Source organism: Erinaceus europaeus, chromosome 1, assembly GCF_950295315.1.
Source record: "Erinaceus europaeus chromosome 1, mEriEur2.1, whole genome shotgun sequence".
In the NCBI taxonomy this organism is placed as follows: domain Eukaryota; kingdom Metazoa; phylum Chordata; class Mammalia; order Eulipotyphla; family Erinaceidae; genus Erinaceus; species Erinaceus europaeus.
In genome coordinates this window covers 117,747,255-117,774,120 of record NC_080162.1, presented here as the reverse complement: position 1 = coordinate 117,774,120, position 26,866 = coordinate 117,747,255, and the positions used below count along the sequence as shown (strand labels likewise).

The 26,866-nt window shown below is 42.3% G+C and overlaps 1 protein-coding gene across 5 annotated transcripts in view; it reads left to right on the top strand.

Annotated features, from left to right (window-relative positions):
* CLTCL1 (clathrin heavy chain like 1) overlaps positions 1-26,866 on the top strand; it is a 134,988-nt gene that overhangs the window by 87,039 nt on the left and 21,083 nt on the right. For all 5 annotated transcript variants that reach the window (XM_060195272.1, XM_060195280.1, XM_060195261.1 and 2 more), the window contains 5 exons: positions 8,156-8,339; positions 9,132-9,324; positions 13,390-13,547; positions 24,581-24,745; positions 26,538-26,645. In XM_060195272.1, the coding sequence (XP_060051255.1) occupies positions 8,156-8,339; positions 9,132-9,324; positions 13,390-13,547; positions 24,581-24,745; positions 26,538-26,645 (808 nt within the window). The remainder of the gene's footprint in view (positions 1-8,155; positions 8,340-9,131; positions 9,325-13,389; positions 13,548-24,580; positions 24,746-26,537; positions 26,646-26,866) is intronic.

Genomic DNA, 26,866 nt, shown 5'->3' with positions numbered 1-26,866 from the left:
TGAAAGCTCCCCTATTCTTTATCCCTCTGGGAGCATGGACCCAGGGTCATTATGGGGTACAGAAGGTGGAAGGTCTGGCTTCTGTAATTGCTTCTCCGCTAGACATGGGCCTTGGCAGGTTGATCCATACACCAGCCTTTTTCTATCTTTCTCTAGAGGGCCAGGGCTCTGGAGAGGTGAATTTCCAGGATACATTGGTGAGGTCATCTGCCCCAAGGTAGCATCTGTAACTTGGTGGCTGAAAAGCATTAAGATATAAAACAAACAAACAAAATTGTCTAATAGGAACCTAAAGGCAAGAATAAAGCAGATGAGAATTGGGCTTTCCATTTTGGGAAAATTGGGAGATCTATTTTAGGTATATTCCAAGGGGCCCATGACTTTGCTAATTCTTGACTGAGTCTGACAACTAACATTCAAATGGCATAAAAGTACTGTCTGGGGAGATGGTGTCAGAGTTGGAAATAGGACTAGAAAGCTGAATCTTAGCAGAGAGTAGCTCCCAAATATGGGAAAAGTATATAAATACCGTTAACTGTAAACCCCATTGATCTAACCTGGGGCCCATATCTACTCATATTCAGCACAGGAGCCTGTGTAACCTCTGAATCCCTCTCAGTATAAGCTCGCATTCCATGGTCATAGCTAGGAACATTCTAGGCTGCACTCATTTCAGGACCCTGTCTTCCTCAAGTGGCAGAGTATGTTGACCCAGCCTCCCTTGGAGAGTAGGGCAGTTTCTACCATTATTGTCCTACATTGAGGGCAAGGTCCTATAGAGTATGGCTTTTTAGTCCCAGAATCGCTCCCTCACCCCTTTTCTGTCCATGAGCCACATGTATCTGTACTCAATTGTAGTTTAGTGAGTTTCTGAAGAAATCCTAGCTGTATTTTACTGAGTTTTCAGGTCATTTTCATTGCTTTTCCTCTTTGACCAGGAGAGCAAAACATAGCTGCTGCTACTCCTTAGCCATGCCTCCGGAAGTTCTGCAGATATTTTATCTTTGATTCCCTCCTCCTCTATCTGCCCCTCCTCTTAATTTCTATCCTATCAAATAAATAAGGAAAGGAAAAATAAATGAAAAAATGGCCACTAGGAGCAGTGGATTCGTAGTGCTGGCATCAAGCTCCAGCAATAACCCTGGAGGCCAAAACAACCAGAGAGAGAGAGGGAGAGAGAGAACAAGAACACAGCACCAGAGCTTCCTCCAGTGCTATAACACTTCCCTTTGTGGTGCCAAGTTTCAAACCTGGGCTGAGTGCATGAAAAGGCATACACCCAGTGAACTGTCTTCATCCTTCTTTCTTAGACTCTTCTTCTAGCGTTTGCCCTTCTTCCGTAGCCAGTCAACAGGTCAGGTTGAAAGCTGTCAGGAGCTGCTTGTTGCTGGCTTTGAAAGTGACTGGGATCCATGTGGATTCAGTCGGCTAGGAAGGATCGTCAGTTTCCCCAATGAATGGGTACTCACGGGATGCACCTCTTAGACTCTTGATATGGTGCATTACTTTTTGTTTTACCCTACATTTTGGGGTTTTTACTTTATTATTTTTTTTGCCACTAGGTTATTCCTTGGGCTCCCCACCAGCATGATTTCATGGCTTCCAGCAACAAGCTTTCCTTTTTAAATTTTTTTTTATTTTTAGTTAAAGGATGAGAGATAGATTAGGAGAGAGATAAAGAGAGGAAAAGAGAAAGACTACGGCACTGCTCCAACACTCATGAAGTTTTCCCTTGCAGATACTTCCATGTGGTGCGGTGACCAGGGACATAAACCCTGTTCTAAGTTCATGGTAAAATGTGTGTTCTGGGCGGGGGTGACAGCATAATGGTTATGCAAACAGACTCTCATGCCTGAGGCTCCTCAGTCCCAGGTTCAATCCCCCACACCACCATAAGCCAGAGTTGAGCAGTGCTCTGATGTTTCTGTGTGTCTCTCTCTCTGCATCTCTCTTAAAAATAAAAAAATAATAATAAATTTTTTTTAAATGTGTGTTCTTCTGGGTGAGCTTTCTCTTGGCCTCCTTTCCCTTCATGTTTTTATTTATTTATTTATTGCCTCCAGGGTTATCGCTGGGGCTCAGTGCCAGCACTGTGAATCTAATGAACCTGGAGGCCATTTCTTTTCTTTTTTTTTTAATAGGATAGGACAGAAATTGAGAGAGGAGAGGAAGATAAAGAGGGGGAGACAAAGACACCTGCAGACCTGCTTTACCACTTATAAAGTGACACCCCCCTCTTTACAGGTGGGGAGCCAGGGCCTTGAACCTGGATTCTTGAGCAGGTCCTTTACTATGTGTGCTTAACCTGGTGTACAACCGCCTGACCCCCCTCCCTTCATTTTTTAATACAGCAAAAGGAAGCAATCAATCTAAGAATGTATCTAGGTAGCCAGCAGTTGGTTCATCTGGTAGAGTGCATACATTACCACATGTGAAGATCTAACTTGGGGCCCTGGACTACCATATGTGAATGTCTGCAAGGAAGACGCTTCATCTGTAGAGCAGCCTTGTAGTGTCTCTCCTCTTTATGTTTCTGTGTCCCCTTTTCTCCCTCTCTTTTACTTTCTTATCTAAAAGAAAAAAAAAAAAAAGGCTACCAAAGAACAGTGGAGTTGTGTAGGCGCTAAGCCCTAGCTATAACCCTGGTGGCAAAGGTATCAGGAGATTATATAATGATTATTCAAAAGACTTTAATGCATGAGGCTCTGAGTTCCCAGGTTCATTTCCCAGTACCACCTTAAGCCAGAGTGAGCAGTGCCCAGGTTTTTGTTTCTTTCGTTACCTTCCTTTCTTCCTTCCTTCCTTCCTTCCTTCCTTCCTTCCTTCCTTCCTTCCTTCCTTTCTTTCTTTCTTTCTTTCTTTCTTTCTTTCTTTCTTTCTTCCCTTCTCTATTGTTGTCTATCTTACACTGTCTATCTCCATCATTCATTAAAAAAAATTAATGGGGGGGTTGGGTGGTAGCACAGCGGCATAAGTGCAGGTGGAGCAAAGTGCAAGGACTGGCATAAGGATCCCAGTTCAAGCCCCCGGCTCCCCACCTGCAGGGGCGTCACTTCACAGATGGTGAAGCTGGTCTGCAGGTATCAATCTTTCTCTCCCCCTCTCTGTCTTCCCCTCCTCTCTCTATTTCTCTCTGTCCCATCCAACAACGACAACATCAATAATAACTACAACAATAAAACAACAAGAGCAACAAAAGGGAATAAATATATATTTTTTAAAAATTAATGAAATACGAAAGAAACTAAAACACAGGTCAAATAGCTTTGAAATCACACGTGTATAGCCCAAGTGTTACAATAAATAAATAAAAATAGAAAAAAACAAAACACTTTTAAAAAAAACCATAGTGTCAAATAAAAAAGAATGAATCTGAGCAGCTGTGTTTCGCTCCTCCTGATAACTAGGAATAGGAACACAACAAGATAGGACTAGGATTACTTCGGGAACCCTCCAAGCCACTGGTGAGTGCAAACGTGTGGCTTAGAAGGACTTAGGGAGAGATTCCTGGGGCTAAAAGCCAGTACCTACTTGGGAGCAGTTGGTTCCAGTCAGTCCGGCAGTTTGCCATTTGACACACCACCTCCAGTCTATTGAGTTTTTTTTTTTTAATTTTTTACTTAAGAAAGGATTAATGAACAAAAACATAAGGTAGGAGGGGTACAACTCCACACAATTCCCACCACCCAATCTCCATAACCCACCCCCTCTCCCATGATAGCTTTCCCATTCTCTAGCCCTCTGGGAGCATGGACCCAGGGTCGTTGAGGGTTGCAGAAGGTAGAAGGTCTGGCTTCTGTAATTGCTTCCCCGCTGAACATGGGCGTTGACTGGTCAGTCCATACTCCCAGTCTGCCTCTCTCTTTCCCTAGTAAGGTGTGTCTCTGGGGAAGCTGAGCTCCAGGACACATTGGTGGGGTCTTCAATCCAGGGAAGCCTGGCCAGCATCCTGGTGGCATCTGGATCCTGGTGATTGAAAAGAGAGTTAACATACAAAGCCAAACAATTTGTTGAGCAATCATGGATCCCAAGCTTGGAATAGTGGAGAAGAAGTGTTAGGGAGGTACTCACTGCAAACTCTAAGTGTACTACTGCTTTCAGGTATATATTTTGCAGTAGTTTATGGATACGTGTACACATAAGCTCTCTCTCACAGAAACTGGTGTATATCTAGGTTATGGGACTTTGTTAGAAAGTGAACTACCTGAGATGAAATTAGAGTGTACTATAAAGTTTTAACAAAAAGACTGCTGAAGAGAGAAGATCACCTAAACCTCACTGTGGGTCTCCATTGTTGTTGCCCCTCAAGTGCTAGAACAGCAGCACGGAAACCCAATGCTGACATCAGGGAGGCCAAAGAATTGACCAGGTGACTGAAGAAAAAAATCTACATTCCTGGGAGTAGGTAGTGCAGCAGGTTAAGTGCACGTTGTGCGAAGCGCAAGGACCGGCCTAAGGGAGCCGGGGGCTTGAACCGGGATCCTTAGGCCGGTTTGAGCCCCCGACTCCCCACCTGCAGGAGAGTCACTTCACAGGCAGTGAAGCAGGTCTGCAGGTGTCTGTCTTTCTCTCACCCTTTATGTCTTCCCTTCCTCTCTCCATTTCTCTCTGTCCTATCCAACAACAACAACGACAATAATAACTACAACAATAAAACAAGGGCAACAAAAGGGAAAATAAAACAAAAATCTACATTCCCAGTTATTCAGAGATCTGGATATATATATATATATGTGTGTGTATATATATATATATATATATATATATATATATATATATATCCAGTAGGAGCCTTTTAACATTGTTCTCCTGATAAATTAGGGAAAAGGGCAAATAATTCCCTCATAAATCAGGATTTATTCAGAAGCACAGGGCCACAGGTCGCTGCTTAGCTCAGCTCTGGCTAGAGGTGGAGCGGAGATTGGACCTGGGACTTTGAACCCTTGGTGTGTGGGAGTCTCTATTCTTCTCCATCTAAATTTTAAAGGTATCTTCAATGATAGGAATTCAATTACAAAGAAGACTAAATAAAAAAATAAACCAATGGGACTACATCAAATTAAAAAGTTTCTACACAGCAAAAGGTATCACCACCCAAACAAACAAACCCCTTACAGAATGGGAGAAGATCTTTACATGCTATGCATTAGACAAGAGGCTAATAACTGGTAGTCGGACGGTAGCGCAGCAGGATAAGTGCATGTGGCGCCAAGCTCAAGGACCAGCGTAAGGATCCTGGTTCGAGCCCCTGTCTCCCCACCTGCAGGGGAGTCACTTCACAAGTAGTGAAGCAGGTCTGCAGGTGTTTATCTTTGTCTCCCTCTCTCTGTCTTCCCCTCCTCTCTCCATTTCTCTCTGTCCTATCCAACAACATTGATAACAACAATAATAATTACAACAATAAAAGCAACAAGGGCAACAAAAGGGAATAAATAAATATTTTTTTAAAAGAGGCTAATAACCAAAATATATAAAGAGCTTTAAAAGGCTGGGGAGGTAGAATAATGTTTATGTAAAAGACTGTCATGCCTAAGGCTCAAAGGTCTCAGGTTCAATTCCCAGCACCACCATAAACCAAAGCTGAGCAGTTCTCTGGTTTTTCTCTATACCTTTCATTAATATAAAATAAATAAAATATTTAAAAAATAAAAGAGCTCAGCAACAAGAAAACAAATAACCCCATCCAAAAATGGGGAGAGAATATGAATGGAATAGTCACAAAAGAAGAAATCCAAAAGGCCAACAAGCATATGAAAAAAATGCTCCAAGTCATTGATTGTCAGAGAAATGCAAATAAAGACAACAATGAAATACCACTTCACTACTATGAGAATGTCATAAATCAGAAAAGATAGCAACAAATGCTGGGGAGGTTGTGGGGACAAAGGAACTGCTGGTGAGAATGGAAATTGGTTCAACCCCCGTGAAGAGCATTCTGGAGAACTTTCAGAAGCCTAGAACTGGACCTACCCTATGACTCTGCAATTCTTCTCCTGGGGATATATCCTATGGAACCAAACATACCTATCCAAAAAGATTTGTGTATACCTATAGCAGCATATTTTTTTAAATTTCTTTATTGGGGAATTAATGTTTTACATTCAACAATAAATACAATAGTTTTTACATACATAACATTTCCCAGTCTTCCATATAACAATACAACCCCCACTAGGTCCTCTGTCATCCTTTTTGGACCTGTATTCTCCCCCTCACCCACCCCAGAGTCTTTTACTTTGGTGCAATATGCCAATTCCAGTTCAGGTTCTGCTTGTGTTTTCTCTTGTGATCTTGTTTTTCAACTTCTGCCTGAGAGTGAGATCATCCCATATTCATCCTTCTGTTTATAGCAGCACAACTTTTTTTTCCAAACTGGAAGCAACCCAGGTGTTCAACAACAGATATGTGGCTGAGTAAGTTGTGGTCTATATACACAATGGAATACTACTCAGCTATTTAAAATGGTGAATTCACCTTCTTCACTTCATCTTGGATGGAGTTTGAAGGAATCATGTTAAGTGAGATAAGTCAGATTGAGAAGGATATATATGGAATGATCTCACTCATTGGACAGAAGTTGAAAAGCGGCAGAAGGCTGGGGTGGGTGGGTCAGGTGGTAGCATAGCAGGTTAAGTGCACATGATGCGAAGCACAAGGACCAGCGTAAGGATCCCGGTTCAATCCCCCAGCTCCCCACCTGCAGGGGGGTCACTTCACAAGCGGTGAAGCAGGTCTGCAGGTGTCTGTCTTTCTCTGACTTCCCCTCCTCTCTCCATTTCTCTCTGTCCTATCCAACAACAATAATAATAACCACAACAATGATAAAATAACAAGGGCAACACAAAGCGAAAAAAATTGGTCTCCAGGAGCAATGGATTCATGGTGCAGGCACTAAACCCCAGCAATAACCCTGGAGGCAAAAAAAAAAAAAGTTGAAAAGCAAGAACAGAAGGGAAAACACTAAGCAGAACTTGGACTGGAGACTCTGTGGTGGGAGGGTGGGGCTCAGGTCCTAGAACATGATGGCAGAGGAGGACCTGGGGATGGGAGGGCTGAATTGTTATGTAGAAAACTGGGAAATGTTACACATGTACAAACTAATATAAATTTTACATAATTTTTTTTACCATTTTTTTAAAATATTTATTTTATTTTTTCCCTTTTGTTGCCCTTGTTGTTTTATTGTTGTAGTTATTGTTGTTGTCGTTGTTGGATAGGACAGAGAGAAATGGAGAGAGGAGGGGAAGACAGAGAGGTGGAGAGAAAGATAGACACCTGCAGACCTGCTTCACCGCCTGTGGGGAGCCGGGGGCTCGAACCGGGATCCTTATGCTGGTCCTTGTGCTTTGCGCCACCTGCGCTTAACCCGCTGTGCTACAGCCCGACTCTCTACCTTTGTTTATTTACTGGATAGAGAAGCCAGAAATGGAGAGGGGAAAGTGTGATAGGGAGAGAGACAGGGAGACAGCTGAATCACTGCTTCACCACTCGCAAAACTTCTTCCCCTGCAGGTGGGGACCAGGGGCTCAAGCCTGGGTCCTTATGCATTGTAACATGTGCCCTCGACTATGTGCACCATCACCCAGCCCCTCAAACTATTGTATTTTACTGTCAGCTGTAAACCATTAGTCCTCCAATAAAGAAATTAAGCAAAAAATGCATCTAAACTAGCTCAGTGCATGCTTCACGTGTATGAGGCCCTGGGCTTAATTCTGATTACCCCCCATAATTGCATTTAATATGGTTAAAGAAAATGTAAAGTTAAAAAATGTGCAAACCTATCTGTATTGCTTATGATTATGATATTTGAAAGAATTGTAAGGAACCACAGAAAATTGATGAAACATAGTTCCAGAAAAACTGCATGTCTGAAGCAGGGCAGAAGATAAACAGGCACATGGAGAAGCCATAGTAGACCTCCACTGAGACCTACTGTTCATTCTTTTAGCTGGCACTTTCCTAAAACTTCAGGTCCCATGTACTTCATATTTTTGTTGTGTCAGCATATTACTCACATACATATATGAAATACTTCCTGAAAGTGGAAGTCTTTAAAAAAATAAGAGAAAGTGGGAGTCTTAGAACCTATATGCCAAAGAGTGACAAAATCAGCCTTTACTCCTGTGACACCATGCTGACAGCCATGTCTCTTTAGGAATCTCCAGAATTTGCTAATCCTGACTGCCATCAAGGCAGACCACACACGGGTCATGGACTATATCAGCCGCCTGAACAACTATGATGCCCCAGACATTGCAAGCATCGCTGTCAGCAGTGCACTATATGAAGAGGCCTTTGCTATCTTCCGAAAGTTTGATGTGAATGCCTCAGCAGTTCAGGTGAGCTGCTGAGAGCCATTGTGTTAAACCTTAGCCCCCTCTACCACATTCTGTTAGACCTGGGCCCCTGACATAAGGTCTTGTGGTCAGTCAGGTGACTGTGGTATCTGAGAGTCAAGAGACTCTCACACAGAATGATTGTCCCATTCTCATGCTGCTTTTAAGTACCGGAGCTTCCCTGCCAACCTTTGGTTTCACCAATAATTATCTTCCCTTGACTTTCACTCCTTTTCTTCTCAACTTGTTATTCTTTTCTGAGATTTTTTTCTCCCAAAATCTATTGTAAACCATGCTATATACCACCTCAACTGTTCACTTCTTCCTTCCTTGCCTCCTCCTTTATTACTTTCTATACCTGCTTGTGAAACTTCTGGCTTAGAAGCCTCCTTTCTGCTTACAAATGGGCTACTTTTTATCCATGATGAGCTATCTTATTCCCCATAACAGCTCCTTGAACTTGTTATATATTCTGTGTGCCCCTTTTATTTTTCTCTCCTCCTTAGTCAGGAGACAACTCCCATGTCCTGTTCCTGACTAACTTAACCTGACTGTCTCTGCTTCTTTATTTCTTTGTTGGAGTGTCTCTTCTCCATCTGGCATTCTCCTTCCTATACAAGCATTCTCTTCTTCCTTTCCTTCCATTAATTCACCAGAGAAGTAGTGTCCAATTTCTGTGTTTGAATTGAAATTATCGTACTCCTTTCGGCAAAATGTGGAACTGTACAAAACTCCATCAGCTCCCACGAGGTGACTGAATATTATGAAGAGTGAGAGCCCTTTTGTAACTTCCAGGTCCTGATTGAACACATTGGAAACCTAGACCGAGCATATGAGTTTGCAGAGAGATGCAATGAGCCAGCTGTGTGGAGTCAGCTGGCCCAAGCCCAGCTCCAGAAAGACTTGGTAAAGGAGGCCATTGACTCCTACATCAGAGCAGATGACCCCTCATCTTACCTGGAGGTTGTTCAGGCAGCCAACAGGAGCAGTAAGTGAACCTCCTCTACTGGGCCCTTTTTCTCACTGCTGTTAAGCAAGGGTATGTGGCCCTCCTGGAAATCTACACGTATTAGACATAAAGAAATACCAGGCATACAGCTAAGTGAAAGTTTAATGAAAGATTCTATTGGTGAGTTCTATTCTTTTTTTTAATCATTTTTATTGAGGGTGCTGAGGGTTTACAGTGCAGTCACTGACACATGGGTACAATTTCTTTATGCACCAGGACCCCAAAGTTCTCTCTCCCACCCTGCCTTCCCCCTCCCCCAGAGTTCTTTGCTTTGATGCAATACACCATGCCCAGTCCACATTTCCCTTTGTGTTCTCTCTTCCTATCACTATTAAGTCCCACTTGTAAGTGACATCATTTTGGTATTTGTCCTTTTTTTTTTTTTTTTCCCCCTCCAGGGTTATTGCTGGGCTTGGTGCCTGTACCATGAATCCACTGCTCCTGGAGGCCATTTTTCCCCCTTTTTGTTGCCCTTGTTGTTGTAGCCTCCTTGTGGTTATTATTATTGCCATTGTTGATGTTGTTCGTTGTTGGATAGGACAGAGAGAAATGGAGAGAGGAGGGGAAGACAGAGAGGGGGAGAGAAAGATAGACACCTGCAGACCTGCTTCACCGCCTGTGAAGCGACTCCCCTGCAAGTGGGGAGCCGGGGGCTCAAACTGGGATCCTTAACGCCGGTCCCTGTGCTTTGCGTCACATGCACTTGACCCACTGCGCCACTGCCCGACCCCCTTGTCCTTCCTTTTTGTCTTATCTTACTTAACATGTCTTCAAGTTCTAAGATAATGCAAAGGAGATCACTTAATCATTTTTAACAACTGAGTAGTATTCTATTGTGTAAATACACTTTTTTCCTTTTTTAGAAATATATTTTTTTTAGGTGTTTAAATTTTCAATACATTTTGTTACTTATTTATTTATTTAATTCTGAATGTCAGGTCCATTGGATAAGACGGGTACAAATCCACACAGTTCCCACCACCACCAGAGTTCACATCTTATCCCCTCCATTGGAAGCATTCCTATTATTTATTTATTTATTTAATGCCTAGAGTTATTGCTGGGGCTTGGCACCTACACTACAAATCCACTGCTCCTAGAGGCCATCTTTTTTTTCCCCATTGTTATTGGTATTGCTGCTGCTGTTACTGATGTTGTTGGAAAGGACAGAGAGAAATTGGGTGTGGTGGGGAGACAAAGAGGGGAAGAGAAAGGCACCTACAGACCTACTTCACCACTTGTGAAGCAGCCCCCCAACCCCACCCCCGCAGGTGGGGAGCCAGGGGCTTGACCCAGGATCCTTGCACCAGTGCTTGCGCTTCACACTATGTGCCCTTGACCTGGTGCACCACAACCTGGCCCCCGCTTCCCTATTCTTTATCCCTCTGGGAGCCAGGATCATTATGGGGGGGGGGAGGGTAGAAGGTGGAAGGTCTGGCTTCTGTAATTGCTTCTCCACTAGACATGGGCACTGGAAGGTCGATCATACTCCCAGCCTGTCTCTATCTTTCCCTAGTGGGACAGGGCTCTGGGGACATGGGGTTCCAGCTCACATTGGTGAGGTTGTCTGCCAGGGAAGATGGATTGGTGGCTGAAAAGCATTAAGATATAAAACAGAAAAAAATGTTTAATAATCAGGAACCTAAAGGTAAGAATATAGCAGATTAGATTCAGGGTCTCCATTTTGGGAAAATTAGGAAGTCTATTTTAGGTATATTCTTTTTTTCCCCATTTTTATTTATAAAATGGCAACACTGACAAGACTATAGGATAAGAGGGGTACAGGTACCATCACCAGAACTCTATATCCTATCCCCTCCCCTGATACCTTTCCTGTTCTTTATCCCTCTGGGAGTATGGACCCAGGGTTATTATGGGATGCAGAAGATGGAAGGTCTGGCTTCTGTAATTGCTTTCTCACTGAACATAGACATTGACAGATTGATCTATACTCCCAGCCTGTCTGTCTCTTTCCCTAGTGGGGCATAGCTCTGGGTAAGTGGAGCTCCAGGACACATTGGTGGGGTTGTCTGCCCAGGGAAGTCCAGTTGACATCATGGTAGCATCTGGAACCTGGTGGCTGAAAAAAGACTTAACATATAAAGCCATACAAATTGTTGACTAATCATGAACCTAAAGGCTGGAATATTGAAGATGAAGATTTGGGTCTCACTTTTGGAAATAGCTAGTTAGATCTATCTTAGGTATATTCTGACTTTACTAATTATTGCTTGAGCCCAATAGCTAACATGCTGGTGGGCTAAAGGTATTGTCTGGGGAGATGGTGTCAGAGTTGGAAATAGGACTAAAAAGCTGTATCTGGGCAGAGAGTAGCTCCCAAATATGGGAAAAGTATTAACTGTAAAACACATTAACTGTAAAACACATTGATCTGATCTGAGGCCCATATTCAGCACAGGAGCCTTTATAACCTCTGCTTCCCTGTAGGCTTGTGCTTATATTTTGTAGTGATAGCTAGGAACATTCTAGACTGTACTCATTACAAGACCAATCTTCCTCAAGTGGCACAGTATGTTGACTGACAATATGAGTCTCCCTTTGGAGAGTGGGGCAGTCCCTACCATTGGTGTTCCACGTTGAGGGCAAGGTCCTGGAGAGGTTCACAAGCAGGTCCACAATGCTGTTTCTGATGGAGATGACCAGCAGTGGTAGAGAAAGGGAACTGTTAGAGGTCTAGGCCCATCATATCTATGTGGGAATGCCAGGAATCCCTGAGTAGGGCCCCGGATGATGGGGTGGCATAGAAATGATAAAGAGAGCCATCATTAAAATATGCTGGTCTCTTTCCCTTATCCAGCTTTTGTAGTCCTTACTTTACCTGACAAGGTTTGCCTTAATGTGATTGAGGGAAGTGAAATAGGAAGTAGGTGAGGAGGGTATCTAGGTCAAAGTGGAAACTATTTGGTTAAGTACTTTACAAACCACAATTTTCTTAGCCACTCATCTGTTGTTGGACATGTGACTTGCTTCCAATTTTGGTTATTAGAAATAGTGCTGCTATATCTCTTCTGATAAGTGTTTTTGTTTCCTCTGGGTATTATTCTTTTAATGATAGTAGGTCTACAGTTAACCTTTATTCACTTCGTTTTTTTATTATTTTGTTTTATTGCCACCAGGGTTATCACTGGGGCTTGGTGTCTACGTAATAAATCCACTAATTCTGGAGGCTTTTTTTTTAAATGAAGACTAGAGAGAAATTGAGAGGGAAGGAGGCAGTAGAGATAAAGCTGCAACATTGATTTACCACTCTTGCAGCTTCCTGCTTCCCTACCACCATCCCACAGGTGGGCACCAGGGACTTAAAATTGAGTTATAGTAATGTGTGCACTCTGCTGGGTGCACCACTGCCCAGCCCCTAAGTTTAGTGATTTTAAATACAATGCCTATCACTATTGTAATGATGTTGAGACTTAGATCCAGTGTTTGTTTCTGGGTTGTTCCACTTTATTCAGTGGCAGGAATAAATACCCTGCACCTCGGTGACAAAGAACATGTGTGGTTCTGCCTCTTTTCCCCTCACCACTTGGGATAGAGTTCTGCTTAATATGGCAGTGTTCAAGACTTTCTAGACCTTACCTGACCCTCACTGGGGAAGAACAGAAAGGTCATCAACTTGGCTGAGAATAGAATGGGAAGTATGAGCCCTCCTGTTGAATTAAGCAGCTCTAGGTACTACGTAGTGGCACACCCAATTGAACACATATGTTATCATGCACATATGTTACCATGTTATCAAGATCTAGGTTCAAGGTGGAGTCCCCACCTGTAGGCAAGGAATCTTTACAAGCAGTGAAGCAGGGCTGCAAGTGTCTTTTTCTTTCTCCCTATCTCCTCCCACCTCGATTTCTCTCTGGCCTAACAAGTAAAATCGAAGGGGAGCAGGGGAGAGAAAAATAGCTATTGAGAGCAGTGGATTCATACTACAGGCACCAAGCCCCAGCAATAACCTTGCCGGTAATTTAAAATTAGTTAATTAATTAATTAAGCATCTCTAGGTTACCTACTTTTGTTTTCTCTCTTTAGACAATTGGGAGGATCTGGTTAAATTCCTGCAGATGGCCAGGAAAAAAGATCATGAATCCTATATAGAGACTGAACTAATTTTTGCCCTGGCTAAAACCTGCCGTCTCTCTGAGCTAGAAGATTGTATTAATGGACCCAACAATGCCCACATCCAACAGGTAGGCTGTGCCTAGGTACTATGAACTGCTACAGTTGATTGAAGAATCACTTCTTAGAGTGGCACATATTTGTGATGCTGAGAAACAAGTCACATGGTAAATTAAGTCCCTTGTTACTGTCACTGTTATAGAAATTAAGACCTCTCTGGCAGGGAAGACAGCATAATGGTTATGCAAACAGACTTTCATGCCTGAGGCTCCAAAGTCCCAGGTTCAATCCCCCATACCACCATAAGCCAGAGCTGAGCAGTGCTCTGGTGTTTCTGTGTGTGTGTCTCTCTCTGTATCTTTCTCAAAAATAAAATTAATTTAAAAAAAGGAAGCAAAAAAAAAATTAAGACCTCTCAAATCTTGACTTGCCATTGGCTGTGCATATTAGAAAGGTGTTCTAGCTGGCACTGTGGGAGAACAAAGGAAGTTAAGTTACAGATGATATGAGATATATTGAAAAATAACAACCTTTCCATATGTCAGGAATTACCATGTAACATTCTAGGAGAAAAATACTTTTTAAATAGGAATAAAAGCAATGTGGAAGGTGGCACAGTGGATAAAATGTGGGACTCATTGCCAAGTGATGGCACACCTGGCTGAGTGTATATATTGCCTTGCTCAGGCACCTGGGTTCAAGCCCCTAGCCCCCACCTATAAAGGAAAGCTTTGCAAGTGGGGAAGCATAGCTACAGTCTCTCTGTCTTTCTATCTCTGTCTACCCCTTTCCTCTCAATTTCTGACTATCTCTACCCAATAACTAAATAAAGGTAATTTAAAAAAAAAAGTAGGACTCACAAATACGAGGTTCTGAGTCAGACTGCCTGCATAGCATGTGCCAGAATGTGCTGCGTTTCTCTCCCCTCCCCTCACTTACACACACATACACACACACACACACACACCTTTAAAAATAACAGGGCCTGGGGCCAGGCATTAGTGCACCTGGTTAAGTGCACATGCTACAGTGAGCATGAACATGTGCTCAAGCCCTTATCCCTACCTGCAGGGGAAAGCTTTATGAGTGGTGAAGCAGGGCTGCAGGTATCTCTTTGTCACTTTCCCTCTCTAGCTCTCCCTCCCCTCTCAATTTCTCTCTGACTCTATCCAATAATAAATAAAATAAAAAATTAAAAAAATAGGGCCAGCAAAATAGTTCACTTGGATAATGTGCTTCTTTTCCACATGCATAACCTAAGTTCAAGCCCAATTCCCACTACATTGAAGGACACTTCAGTGCTGTGGTCTCTTTCAGTCTCTCTATCTAAAAACAAATAAAAATAATTGACCTGGGGAGATAGCATAATGGTTATGCAAAAGAGTCTCATGCCTGAGGCTCTAAGGTCCCAGGTTCAAACCAGTACCACCATAAATCAAAGCTGAACAGTGTTCTCTGGTCTCTTCCTTTCTCTCTCTCTCTTTGTTTTGTTTTTTTTTGTGGGTTTTTTTTTTTGTTTTTTTCCTCCTCCTCCAGGGTTATTGCTGGGCTCGGTGCCTGCACCATGAATCCACCGCTCCTGGAGGCCATTTTTTTTCCCCCTTTTGTTGCCCTTGTTGTAGCTTCGTTGTGGTTATTATTATTATTATTGCCCTTGTTGACGCAATTCGTTGTTGGATAGGACAGAGAGAAATGGAGAGAGGAGGGGAAGACAGAGAAGGGGAGAGAAAGATAGACACCTACAGACCTGCTTCACCGCCTGTGAAGCGACTCCCCTGCAGGTGGGGAGCCCCAGGGCTCAAACCCGGATCCTTACGTCGGTCCTGCGCTTTGCGCCACATGCGCTTAACCCACTGCGCCACCGCCCGACCCCCTCTCTCTCTCTCTTAACCTTCATCTCTTTCTCTCCCTCTCCATCTACTTCTCTATCTCTCTCTCTCTCTCTCTCTCATAAAATAAGCTAAAATAGAAAGAGGAACTCTATTTCTTTTCTTTTATTGCAACTCTGTTTTACTGATGGTGAGAATGCAAAAAAATAGTTATTTAAATTAAGTATTATCAAAATAGTTAAAAGCAAAAAAGAAATAGAAAAAGGAAAATGTGTTCAGGAGTGGTAGAGTTGTGCAGCCCTAACAATAACATGATGGCGGGCTGGGTGGTGGCGCACATGTTACAATGTGCAAGGACTTGGGATTGAGCCCCCAGTCCCCACATGCAGGGGGAAAGCTTTGAGAGTGGTGAAGTGGGCTACAGGTGTCCCTTTGTCTCTGTCCCTCTGTGTCTCCCCCATCTCTCGATTTCTGACTGTATCTATCCAATAAATAAAGATAATTAAAAAATTTTTTTAAATAACATGGTGGCAGGAAAGAAAAAGGAAGGAAAAAACAGAAGTCCCAGGAGGTAACTGGTGAATTGGAAGGGGTGTTGCACTCTTTTTTTTTATTTTTATTTTAATTTATTTATTTTTTAATTTATTTACTTTGCCTCCAGGGTTATCACTGGGGTTCGCTTGGTGTCTGCACTACAATCCATTGCTCCTGGAGGCCATTTTCCCCATTTTGTTGTTCTTATTGTTGTGCTTGTTGTAGTTGTTACTATTATTGTCATAGCTGTTGTCATTGTTGGATAGGACAGAGAGAAATGAAGAGAGGAGGGGAAGACAGAGAATAGAGAAAGATAGACACCTGCAGAACTGCTTCACCATTTACAAAGGGAGACTCCCCCCTGCAGGTGGGGAGATGGGGGCTCGAATCTCAATCCTTGCGCTTTGCACCATGTGCACTTAACCTGCTACACTACCGCCCAGCCCCCTGGGATGTTGCACTCTTAAGCGTGGAGTCCTGGGGTTTGGCCTCTGGTATTGCATGTACTGGAGTGATAATCTGGTTCTCTCTTTCCCTGTCTCCTATAAATAAATCATTTAAAAAGATTAAAGCAAAGCGCAAGGACCAGCATGAGGATCCCATTTCGAGCCCCCGGCAGTGGTGAAGCCCCAGGTGGTATAGCAGGTCTGCAGATGTCTATCTTTCTCTCCCCCTCTGTCTTCCCCTCCTCTCTCCATTTCTCTCTGTCCTATCCAACAATGACGACAACAATAACAACTACAACAATAAAACAACAAGGGCAACAAAAATGAAATAAAAAAGATTAAAACAAATAGGAATAAGGGGGCCTGCTGGCGACTCACCTGGTAGACTATACACATTGTCATTCACTAAAACCTGGGTTTGAGCCCTAAACCACATGGGAACCCTTACAGGAAGGAGGGTTCACAGGTGGTGGGGTGGTACTACAGTGTTTCTCTTCTCTCTGTCTTCCTCTCTGCCTTTCACCCTCTATCTAAAGCAGGAGTGGGAAACTTTTTTTTTGTTTTGCCAAGGGCCAGTGGATATTTATAACTTCATTTGCCAGTCATGTGAAATTATCAGTTTAGAAATTAGCACTTGGGGGTTGGTCAGTAGCTCAGCGGATTAAGCAAAAAGCGTGAGAACCAGCATAAGGATCCGTGTTCGATCCCCCAGCTCCCCACCTGCAAGGGGGTTGCTTCATGGGCAGTGAAGCAGGTCTGTAGGTGTCTTTCTCTACCCTTCTCTGTCTCCCCTTCTGTCTTGATTTCTCTCTGTCCTATTCAACAACAACATCAGTGGCAACAATAATGATTACAACAAGGGCAACAAAATAGGAAAAAAGTGGCCTCCAGGAACAGTGGATTCATAGTGCAACAATAACCCTGGAGGCAAAAAGAAAAGAAATTGGCAGTTAATGATAATATAAGGAAAGCTCAGAGACTTCCGGAGGTGGGGCTACAAGCAGCAGCAGATCTGTTTCTCTCCTCTCCTCTCTTCCCCTCCTCTCCCCTCTCCTCTCCTCTCCCGGATCAACTAGGAATACCAAAGGAGACCACCTGGGACTGAAACAAGACAGGACTAGAACAACTTCAGGAACCCACCAAATCACCGGTGAGTGCAAACACGTGTGGCTGATGGACAGACAGGAGCCTAGGGAGAGATTAAGTGGCTGGTAACAGTCCGGCAGTTTATCAGAAACACCACCTCCAGTCTGTCTACAGGAAACCCACCTAACTCAACAAGACAAATACAGACTTAAAGTGAAAGGATGGAAAACTATCATACAAGCAATGGCCCACAAAAAAGGGCAGGAACAGCTATTCTCATATCTGACACGATAGACTTTAAAATAGGTAAGATTAAAAAAGATAGGAATCGATAATACTTAATGCTCAGTGGATCAGTCAATCAAGAGGACTTAACAATTATTAATATCTATGCACCCATTGGATGAGAAGCCATCAAAATACATCAAACATCTACTGAAAGAGCTACAGCAATATATTAACAGCAACATAGTCATAGTAGGGGACTTCAATGCCCCAATCTCTCAACTTGACAGATCATCCAGGCAGAAAACCAATAAAGACATAAGGGAGCTAAATGAAGAGATAGATAAACTAGAACTATTGGACATTTTCAGAGTCATTCATCCCAAGAAACTGGAATACACATTTTACTCAAATCCACATGGGTCATTCTCAAGGACAGACCATATGTTAGGCCACAAAGACAGCATCAGCCAATTCAAGAGCATTGAAATCATCCCAAGCATCTTCTCAGACCACAGTGGAATTAAACTAACACTTAACAATCAACAAAAGATTAGTAACAGTGCCAAAATGTGGAAACTCAGCAGTACACTACTTAACAAATACTGGGTCAAAGAGTAAATAAAGGAAGAAATCAAAATATTTCAAGAGTTCGATGAAATTGAAGACACAAGCTATCAAAATATTTGGGACACTGCTAAGGTAGTACTGAGAGGGAAGTTCATAGCCATACAAGCAAACATTAGAAAACAAGAAAAAGCACAATAAACAGCCTGATTACAAATCTTAAAAGACCTAGAAGAAGAAGAACAAAGGAACCCTAAAGCAAACAGAAGGACAGAAATCACTAAGGTTAGGGCAGAAATCAATAACATGGAAAATAAGAAAACTGGGAGTCGGGCTGTAGCGCAGAGGGTTAAGTGCAGGTGGCATCACGCAAAGCACAAGGACCGGCAAAAGGATCCCGGTTCGAGCCCCAGCTCCCCACCTGCAGGGGAGTCACTTCACAAGTGGTGAAGCAGGTCTGCAGGTGTCTTTCTCTCCCCCTCTCTGTCTTCCCCCTCCTCTCTCCATTTCTCTCTGTCCTATCCAACAACAACGACAACAATAATAACTACAACAGTAAAACAACAAGGGTAATGAAAGGGAATAAATAAATAAAATAAATATTAAAAAAAAAGAAAATAAGAAAACCATACAAAAGATCAATGAAAGTAAATGTTGGTTCTTTGAAAGAGTGAACAAAATCGACAAACCTTTAGCCAGACTCACAAAACAAAAAAGGGAGAAGACCCAAATAAATCGGATACTAAATGAAACAGGAGATATCACAACAAACATCACAGAAATTCAACATATCATGCGAGGCTTCTATGAACAACTATATGCCACCAAGCTAGAGAACCTGGAAGAAATGGACGATTTCCTAGATACCTACCAGCTTCCAAAACTAAGTATAGAGGAAGCAGATAGCATGAACAGGCCCATCATAGCTAATGAATTGAAACAGTTATCAAAAATCTTCCCGAAAATAAAAGTCCTGGGCCAGATGGTTTTACAAATGAATTCTACAAAACCTTCAAAGAAGAACTAATACCTCTACTTTTAAAAGTCTTCCAGAAAATTAAAAATACTGGAATACTCCCTGCCAATTCTATGAAGCCATCATCACTCTGATACCAAAAGCAGACAGGGACACAACCAAAAAAGAAAACTACAGACCAATATCTCTGATGAACATAGATGTGAAAATACTGAACAAAATTCTAGCCAACCGGATATAGCAATATATTAAAAAGATTGTTCATCATGACCAAGTGGGGTTTATCCCAGGCATGCAAGGTTGGTTTAATATATGTAAATCAATCAATGTGATACACCACATCAACAAAAGCAAGACCAAAAACCACATGGTCATATCAATAGATGCAGAGAAAGCCTTTGACAAAATACAACATCCCTTTATGATCAAAACACTACAAAAAATGGGAATAGATGGAAAATTCCTGAAGATAGTGGAGTCTATATATAGCAAACCTACAGCCAACATCATACTCAATGGTGAAAAACTGGAAGCATTTCCACTCAGATAAGGCACTAGACAGGGCTGCCCACTATCACCATTACTATTCAACATAGTGTTGGAAGTTCTTGCCATAGCAATCAGGCAGGAGCAAGGAATTAAAGGGATACAGATTGGAAGAGAAGAAGTCAAACTCTCCCTATTTGCAGATGACATGATAGTATACATGGAAAACCCTAAGGAATCCAGCAAGAAGCTTTTGGAAATCATCAGGCAATACAGTAATGTGTCAGGCTATAAAATTAACATTCAAAAGTCAGTGGCATTCCTCTATGCAAACACTAAGTTAGAAGAAATTGAAATCCAGAAATAAATTCCTTTTACTATAGCAACAAAAACAATAAAATATCTAGGAGTAAATCTAACCAAAGAAGTGAAAGATTTGTATACTGAAAATTATGAGTCACTAATCAAAAGAAATTGAAAAAGACACAAAGAAGTGGAAAGATATTCCATGTTCATGGGTTGAAAGAATTAACATCATCAAAATTAATATACTGTCCAGAGCCATCTACAAATTTAATGCTGTCCCCATCAAGTTCCCAAGTGCATTTTTAGGAGAATAGAAGAAATGCTACAAATGTTTATCTGGAACCAGAAAAGACCTAGAATTGCCAAAGCAATCTTGAGAAAAAAGAACAGAACCGGAGGCATCACACTCCCAGATTTCAAACTGTACTATAGAGCCATTGTCATCAAAACTGCTTGGTACTAGAACATGAATAGACACACTGACCAGTGGAATAGAATTGAGAGCACAGAAATGAGGCCCCACACCTATGGACATCTAATCTTTAACAAAGGTGCCCAGACTATTAAATGGGGAAAGCAGAGTCTCTTCAACAAATGGTGTTGGAAACAATGGGTTGAAACATGCAGAAGAATGAAACTGAATCACTGTATTTCACCAAATACAAAAGTAAATTCCAAGTGGATCAAGGACTTGGATGTTAGACCAGAAACTATCAGATACTTAGAGGAAAATATTGGCAGAACTCTTTTCTGCATAAATTTTAAAGCCATTTTCAATGAAATGAATCCAATTACAAGGAAGACTAAGGCAAGTATAAACCTATGGGACTACATCAAATTAAAAAGCTTCTTCACAGCAAAAGAAACAACTACCCAAACCAAGAGACCCCTCACAGAATGGAAGAAGATATTTACATGCCATACATCAGATAAGAGTTTAATAACCAACATATATAAAGAGCTTGCCAGACTCAACAAGACAACAAATAACCCCATCCAAAAATGGGGGGAGGACTTGGACAGAATATTCACCACAGAAGAGATCCAAAAGGCCGAGAAACACATGAAAAAAATGCTCCAAGTCTCTGATTGTCAGAGAAATGCAAATCAAGACAACAATGAGATATCACTTCACTCCTGTGAGAATGTCATACATCAGAAAAGGTAACAGCAGCAAATGCTGGAGAGGTTGTGGGGTCAAAGGAACCCTCCTACACTGCTGGTGGGACTGTCAATTGGTCCAACCTCTGTGGAGAACAGTCTGGAGAACTCTCAGAAGGCTAGAAATGGACCTACCCTATGACCCTGCAATTCCTCTCCTGGGGATATATCCTGAGGAACCCCACACATCCATCCAAAAAGATCTTATGTGCACATATGTTCTTAGCAGCACAGTTTGTAATAGCCAAAACCTGGAAGCAACCCAGGTGTCCAACAACAGATAAGTGGCTGAGCAAGTTGTGGTATATTTATATATATATATATATACAATGGAATACTACTCAGCTGTAAAAAATGGTGACTTCACCGTTTTCAGCCAATCTTGGATGGATCTGAAAAATTCATGTTAAGTGAAATAAGTCAGAAACAGAAGGATGAGTATGGGATGATCTCACTCTCAGGCCGAAGTTGAAAAACAAGATCAGAAACTAAAACACAAGTAGAATCTGAACTGGAATTGGCATATTGCACCAAAGTAAAAAATTCTGGGGTGGGTGGGTGGGGAGAATACAGATCCAAGAAGGATGACAGAAGACCTAGTGGAGGTTGTATTGTTAAATGGGAAATTGGGGAATGTTATGCATGTACAAACTATTGTATTTACTGTTGAATGTAAAACATTAATTCCTCAATAAAGAAATTAAAAAAAAGAAAAGCTTGGGGGCTGGTGGTGGTACACCTAGTTGAATGCACGTCACAATCCATAAGGACCCAGGTTCAAGCCCTCATCCCCCATCTGCAGGGGGAGAGCTCCATGAGTGATGAAGCAGTGCTGTAGATGTCTCTCCCTCCTCCCTCTCTGTGTCCCCCTTCTCTCTCAATTTCTATCCAATAAACAATAAATGGTTTGTTTTGTTTTAAGTAATCTCTAGTGGTCTGGGAGGTGGCGCAGTAGATAAAGCATTGGACTCTTGAGGTCGTGAGTTTGATCCCCAGCAGCACATGTACCAGAAATATATCTGGTTCTTTCTCTTTGTCTATCATTCTTCATGAATAAACAAAATCCTTTAAAAAAGGGAGTTAGGTAGTAGCGCGGCAGGTTAAGCGCAGGTGGTGCAAAGCATAAGGATTGGCGTAAGGATCCCGGCTTGAGCCCCCAGCTCCCCGCCTACAGGAGAGTCGCTTCACAAGCAGTGAAGCAGGTCTGCAGGTGTCTATCTTTCTCTCCCCCTCTCTGTCTTCCCCTCCTCTCTCCGTTTCTCTCTGTCCTATCCAACAACGACAGCATCGATAACAACAACAATAATAACTACAACAATAAAACAACAAGGGCAACAAAAGGGAATAAATAAATATTTTTAAATGATATCAATAAAATTTTTAAAAACTTAAAAATATATTTAAAATATTTTAAATAAAATATTTTTTAAAATATCTAAAAAATAAATAAAGGCTCTGGTTGCCTTGACAGACCAGATACACCAAAATTCCCTATTCCAGTCTGAAGGAAAGGAAGAAGTTGCTGCTAGAAATGTTGGGGAGTCATGCACTGAGCCCCAGTAAAATAAACAAATAATAAAAATTGTATTTGTATTTTTGAGTGAGATAAGGGAGACCAAAGCACCACTCTGGTTCTGGGGATCAAACCTAGGGGCCCATGGGGCCCATGGATACAAGGTTCTCCCCAGCCCTCAGAGCAGGTTTTTTTGCACTGGGTAAAGACATATGCACAGATATATTGTACTCGCTCCCCAGCCAACTTTTACATTATTTTTATTTCAGGAAGGAAAATAACACTATAGCACTGGAGCTTTACCTGGATCTATATTTACCTGTGTGATTCCAGGGCTCAAACCCTGGCCAAATGCACACCCTACTGGACAAGCTATCTGCTGGTCCCAATGACTTGACTTTCTCTTTCTTCCTTCTGACTTCCTGACCTCTTTCCCTTTTTTTTCCCTCCCTCCCTTTGTTTTTTTCTTTCTTTCTTACCAGAGCACTGCTCAGTTCTGGCTTATGGTGGTATCAGGTATTAAACCTGGGACTGCCAAACCTCAGGCATGAAAGTATTGCATAAATTGCTGCACATGCTCCCATGACCTTAACTCCCCCGTATACACTTTATTATATAATCAACAGCAATATAGTTGTTGACACAACCTTGACTCCCCCTGCCCCCATTCTCTCTTTCTCTTAAACCAGAGCACTGCTCAGCTCTGGCTTATGGTGGTATGGGGGATTGAACCTGGGACTTTGGAGCCTCAGGCATGAGAGTCTATTTGTATAACTAGTATGCTATCTACCCTGCCCATGACCTTGACTTTTAAATTTACCTTACAATCAGAAAATTAATGTAAGTATTAGAAAATAAAATCTTGCTCAGAATCCCACGCTAAGATTTGTAACATGATTATCCGGGCTGGAGAACGTGTTGAAAAGCTCCCAGTGATCAGGCAGCAGTTAAATCCCCAATGACTACTAAGTCACACAGCTGCCCTGCCTTGCTCTCACTTCTTTGTACAATGACCTTGGAATCAGGCTTGCTCCTAAAGTCCTTCACTATGGGGTCATGTACTTTAGCCCACAGGTTCTCCCAGCCTACTTTCTGTTCTTGTGCTTCCCACAATCTAGTTTCCAATGACTCTCCAATGTTACTTAACTCACTTTGTATTTCCTGTAAATTGGCAGTAACAAGGGTCTTAAGTGATCACAGACTTTGTTCCAATGTTTCATCTATTCATTAAACAAGCTTTTATTGAGCATCTGCTGTGTGCTAAGTAAGTGATTGTTAATGCAGCTGTGGAAATAGTCAGTTTTCCCCTTTCATGGATCTTGGTATCCATTTGGGGAAATCAAGGAGGGAGTGAGCTGCTCAGTAACCCAGGCAGGAGTTAGTTCCATTTAGATGAAGTAGTGAAGTGAGTTTGGAAGGGAGAGTTACCAGGGCAACTTCATGCTCTGGGGTGTGGGGAAGTTGCTCTGAACTGATGGTTTTTTGCTTACTGCTGTGGGGATAGTGTGTGGAGTCTGCCCTAGGGGAGTCAGCACTCACATTTGTACAAGTTTGAACTCTACCTGATGTCCATGGAGGTCTGTTCAGTTGAATTTAGGAATCCTGTTTCTGAGGGAGAACTCTAAACTGAATCTATCTATGTGGCAACCTTTAATGTGCAAATGACATTCAAAGCAGAGAGTGGATGAGTTGGAAGACTGAAATGTGAGATCAGGACAACCCAGAGTTTGGGGAAAGGATAGAAAGTAGCAGAGGGTTGTCATGGAAACAAGCATCTGTCATGGAGAGTAAGGTAAGTGACACTGCATCATGAGCTGGAAACTTGACAATGACCCTAGTAGGGAATTGGCAAAAGCCTGTTACAGTGCATCAGGAAGATACAGGAAGGGACAGGGGACACCTGGGAACTTTAGTCCAGCACTGGGGGAGCCTCCTACTTAGGAAGGTCTCAGCAAAGCTACCCAACTGTCCATAGGTTGGAGACCGCTGTTATGAAGAGCATATGTATGAAGCTGCCAAGCTGCTCTTCAGCAGTGTTTCTAATTTTGCTTGCCTGGCTTCCACTCTGGTCCACCTTGGTGAGTATCAGGCAGCCGTGGACAGCAGCCGCAAAGCCAACAGCACACGGACATGGAAGGAGGTAAGTGCAGGAAGCCTCCAAGAAAGCACTGGTTCAACAGATTTTCGCTTCTGTTCTTCCTCCTATAATCCACATTCATGCCAAACAGGACACATCTGAATGCCTATCGTATCCTGGCAGAATTATGAGTATTCTAGGATGGGTCAGAAAACACTGTAAGCTATCATTTGTAGCAACAGTCTTAGGAAACTCAACAAAGGACCAACTAATAAGTAGCCTTAATAACAAAGAACTATCAGAATTTTAAGTAATATCATAATAAAATGTATTTTATATGGCACCAGGAAATGAATCAAAACCTCACCATGAGCAGTACTACCAAGCAACCTCCCTGGCCCAATTTTTTTTTTTATTTGGTATAATTAAGGAGAAGGGAGATGGGGGCATGTAGACCAAAGCACCAGTCTGCCATCCATGGGGTTTCTTTTTTTTTCCCTAACTTTTTAATCTTTTTTCATTATTTTTTTTTACTTGTTAGGACAATGATACTTTGAGGGGAGGGGTAGAGTGGGAGAGAAAAAGAGACATCTATAGCCCTGCTTCATGGCTTAAGATTCCTCCCTGCAACTGGAAACTGGAGGCTTAAATGCTGGTCCTTGTGGTAACGTGCACTAAACCAGGTACACCATTGCCCAGTCTCCTATAGTTTCTGTTGATGTGCATAATGCTCCAGTGCTGTGCATGGATCAAAACCAGGGCTTCACACATGGTAAGGCGCTCAATTCTACATACTGAATTTTCTGCTTGTGTGTGTGGAATTCAGAGAAGCACAGATCAAAGCTCCTCATGTTTTTTGTTTTTTTTGTTTTTTGCCCTTCATGTTTTATTTTGAGCAGAAACAACTTTCTACACAGGGGTTTCTTTATTTGTTATTGTGACAATACAGTGTATGAAACAGAATGAAACTTAAAAAAAATAGTTGTAAAAGCAAACTCTTCCCTCTTCCCTTGTAAATAGCACTCAGATAAAATGTGCTCTGATGACAATTCCTTGAACTTTGTTAACCGCCCCTCCTTTTTCTTTTTTAAGAGTTTATATATTTATTAATGAGAAAGATAGGAGAAGATGTGGTCCGGGAGGTGGCACAGTGGATAAAGTGTTGGACTCTCAAGCGTGAGGCCCCGAGTTCAATCCCCGGCAGCACATGTACCAGCATGATGTCTGGTTCTTTCTCTCTCCTCCTATCTTTTGCATTAATAAATGAATAAATCTTTAAAAAAATAAATAAATAGCCCCCTTTTTAAACCCCAAGCTTGAAATTCTACCATAGCTTCCCTGTTGCTTCAAAGACTCCCTTCATCTCAGGGCTCAAAATTGAAATAATACGGGAGTCAGATGGTAGCGCAGTGGGTTAAGCCCAGGTGGCATGAAGCATAAGGATCCCGGTTCAAGCCCCCAGCTCCCCACCTGCAGGGGAGTCGCTTCACAGGCAGTGAAGCAGGTCCGTAGGTGTCTATCTTTCTCTCCCCCTCTCTGTCTTCCCCTCCTCTCTCCATTTCTCTCTGTCCTATCTAACAACAACGACATCAGTAACAACAATAAAAAACGGCAATAAAAGGGAATAAATAAATTTTTTAAAAAGTGAAGTAGTATATTTCTTTTCTCCAGTGCAACATCCCTTTGACTTACACACTTATAAAATGTTACTGATTGTTCAGACTACAGTCTAACCCTTCCCCCCCCCCCCCAGCCTTTACTGGTATCTACATGTGCATCTGCATCTTCAGCAGTCAGCTGTTATGGTCCTGGGCTTCCTCCCCAGGCCACTCATCTCTTGTCTTCCCTCCCCTAGGTGTGTTTTGCCTGTGTAGATGGGCAGGAGTTCCGCCTCGCACAGCTGTGTGGTCTCCACATTGTCATTCATGCAGATGAGTTGGAGGAGCTGATATGTTATTACCAGGTAACTAGTCTGCTGGCAGTGGAGATATATGACACCTAAACCTAGCAGATAAAGGGGTGGCTATTCCTTTTGTATGTGAGACCACAGTACTACATCTGTGGGGAGGTATCTACAAAGCAGTGTCTCCATAGAAAAGTCATTTCATATAGTAGACAACCTTCTATGAATTATATCAGAGTGATGTGTCAGATATCCTGGGCCACACTGTAGGCTGGTACTTT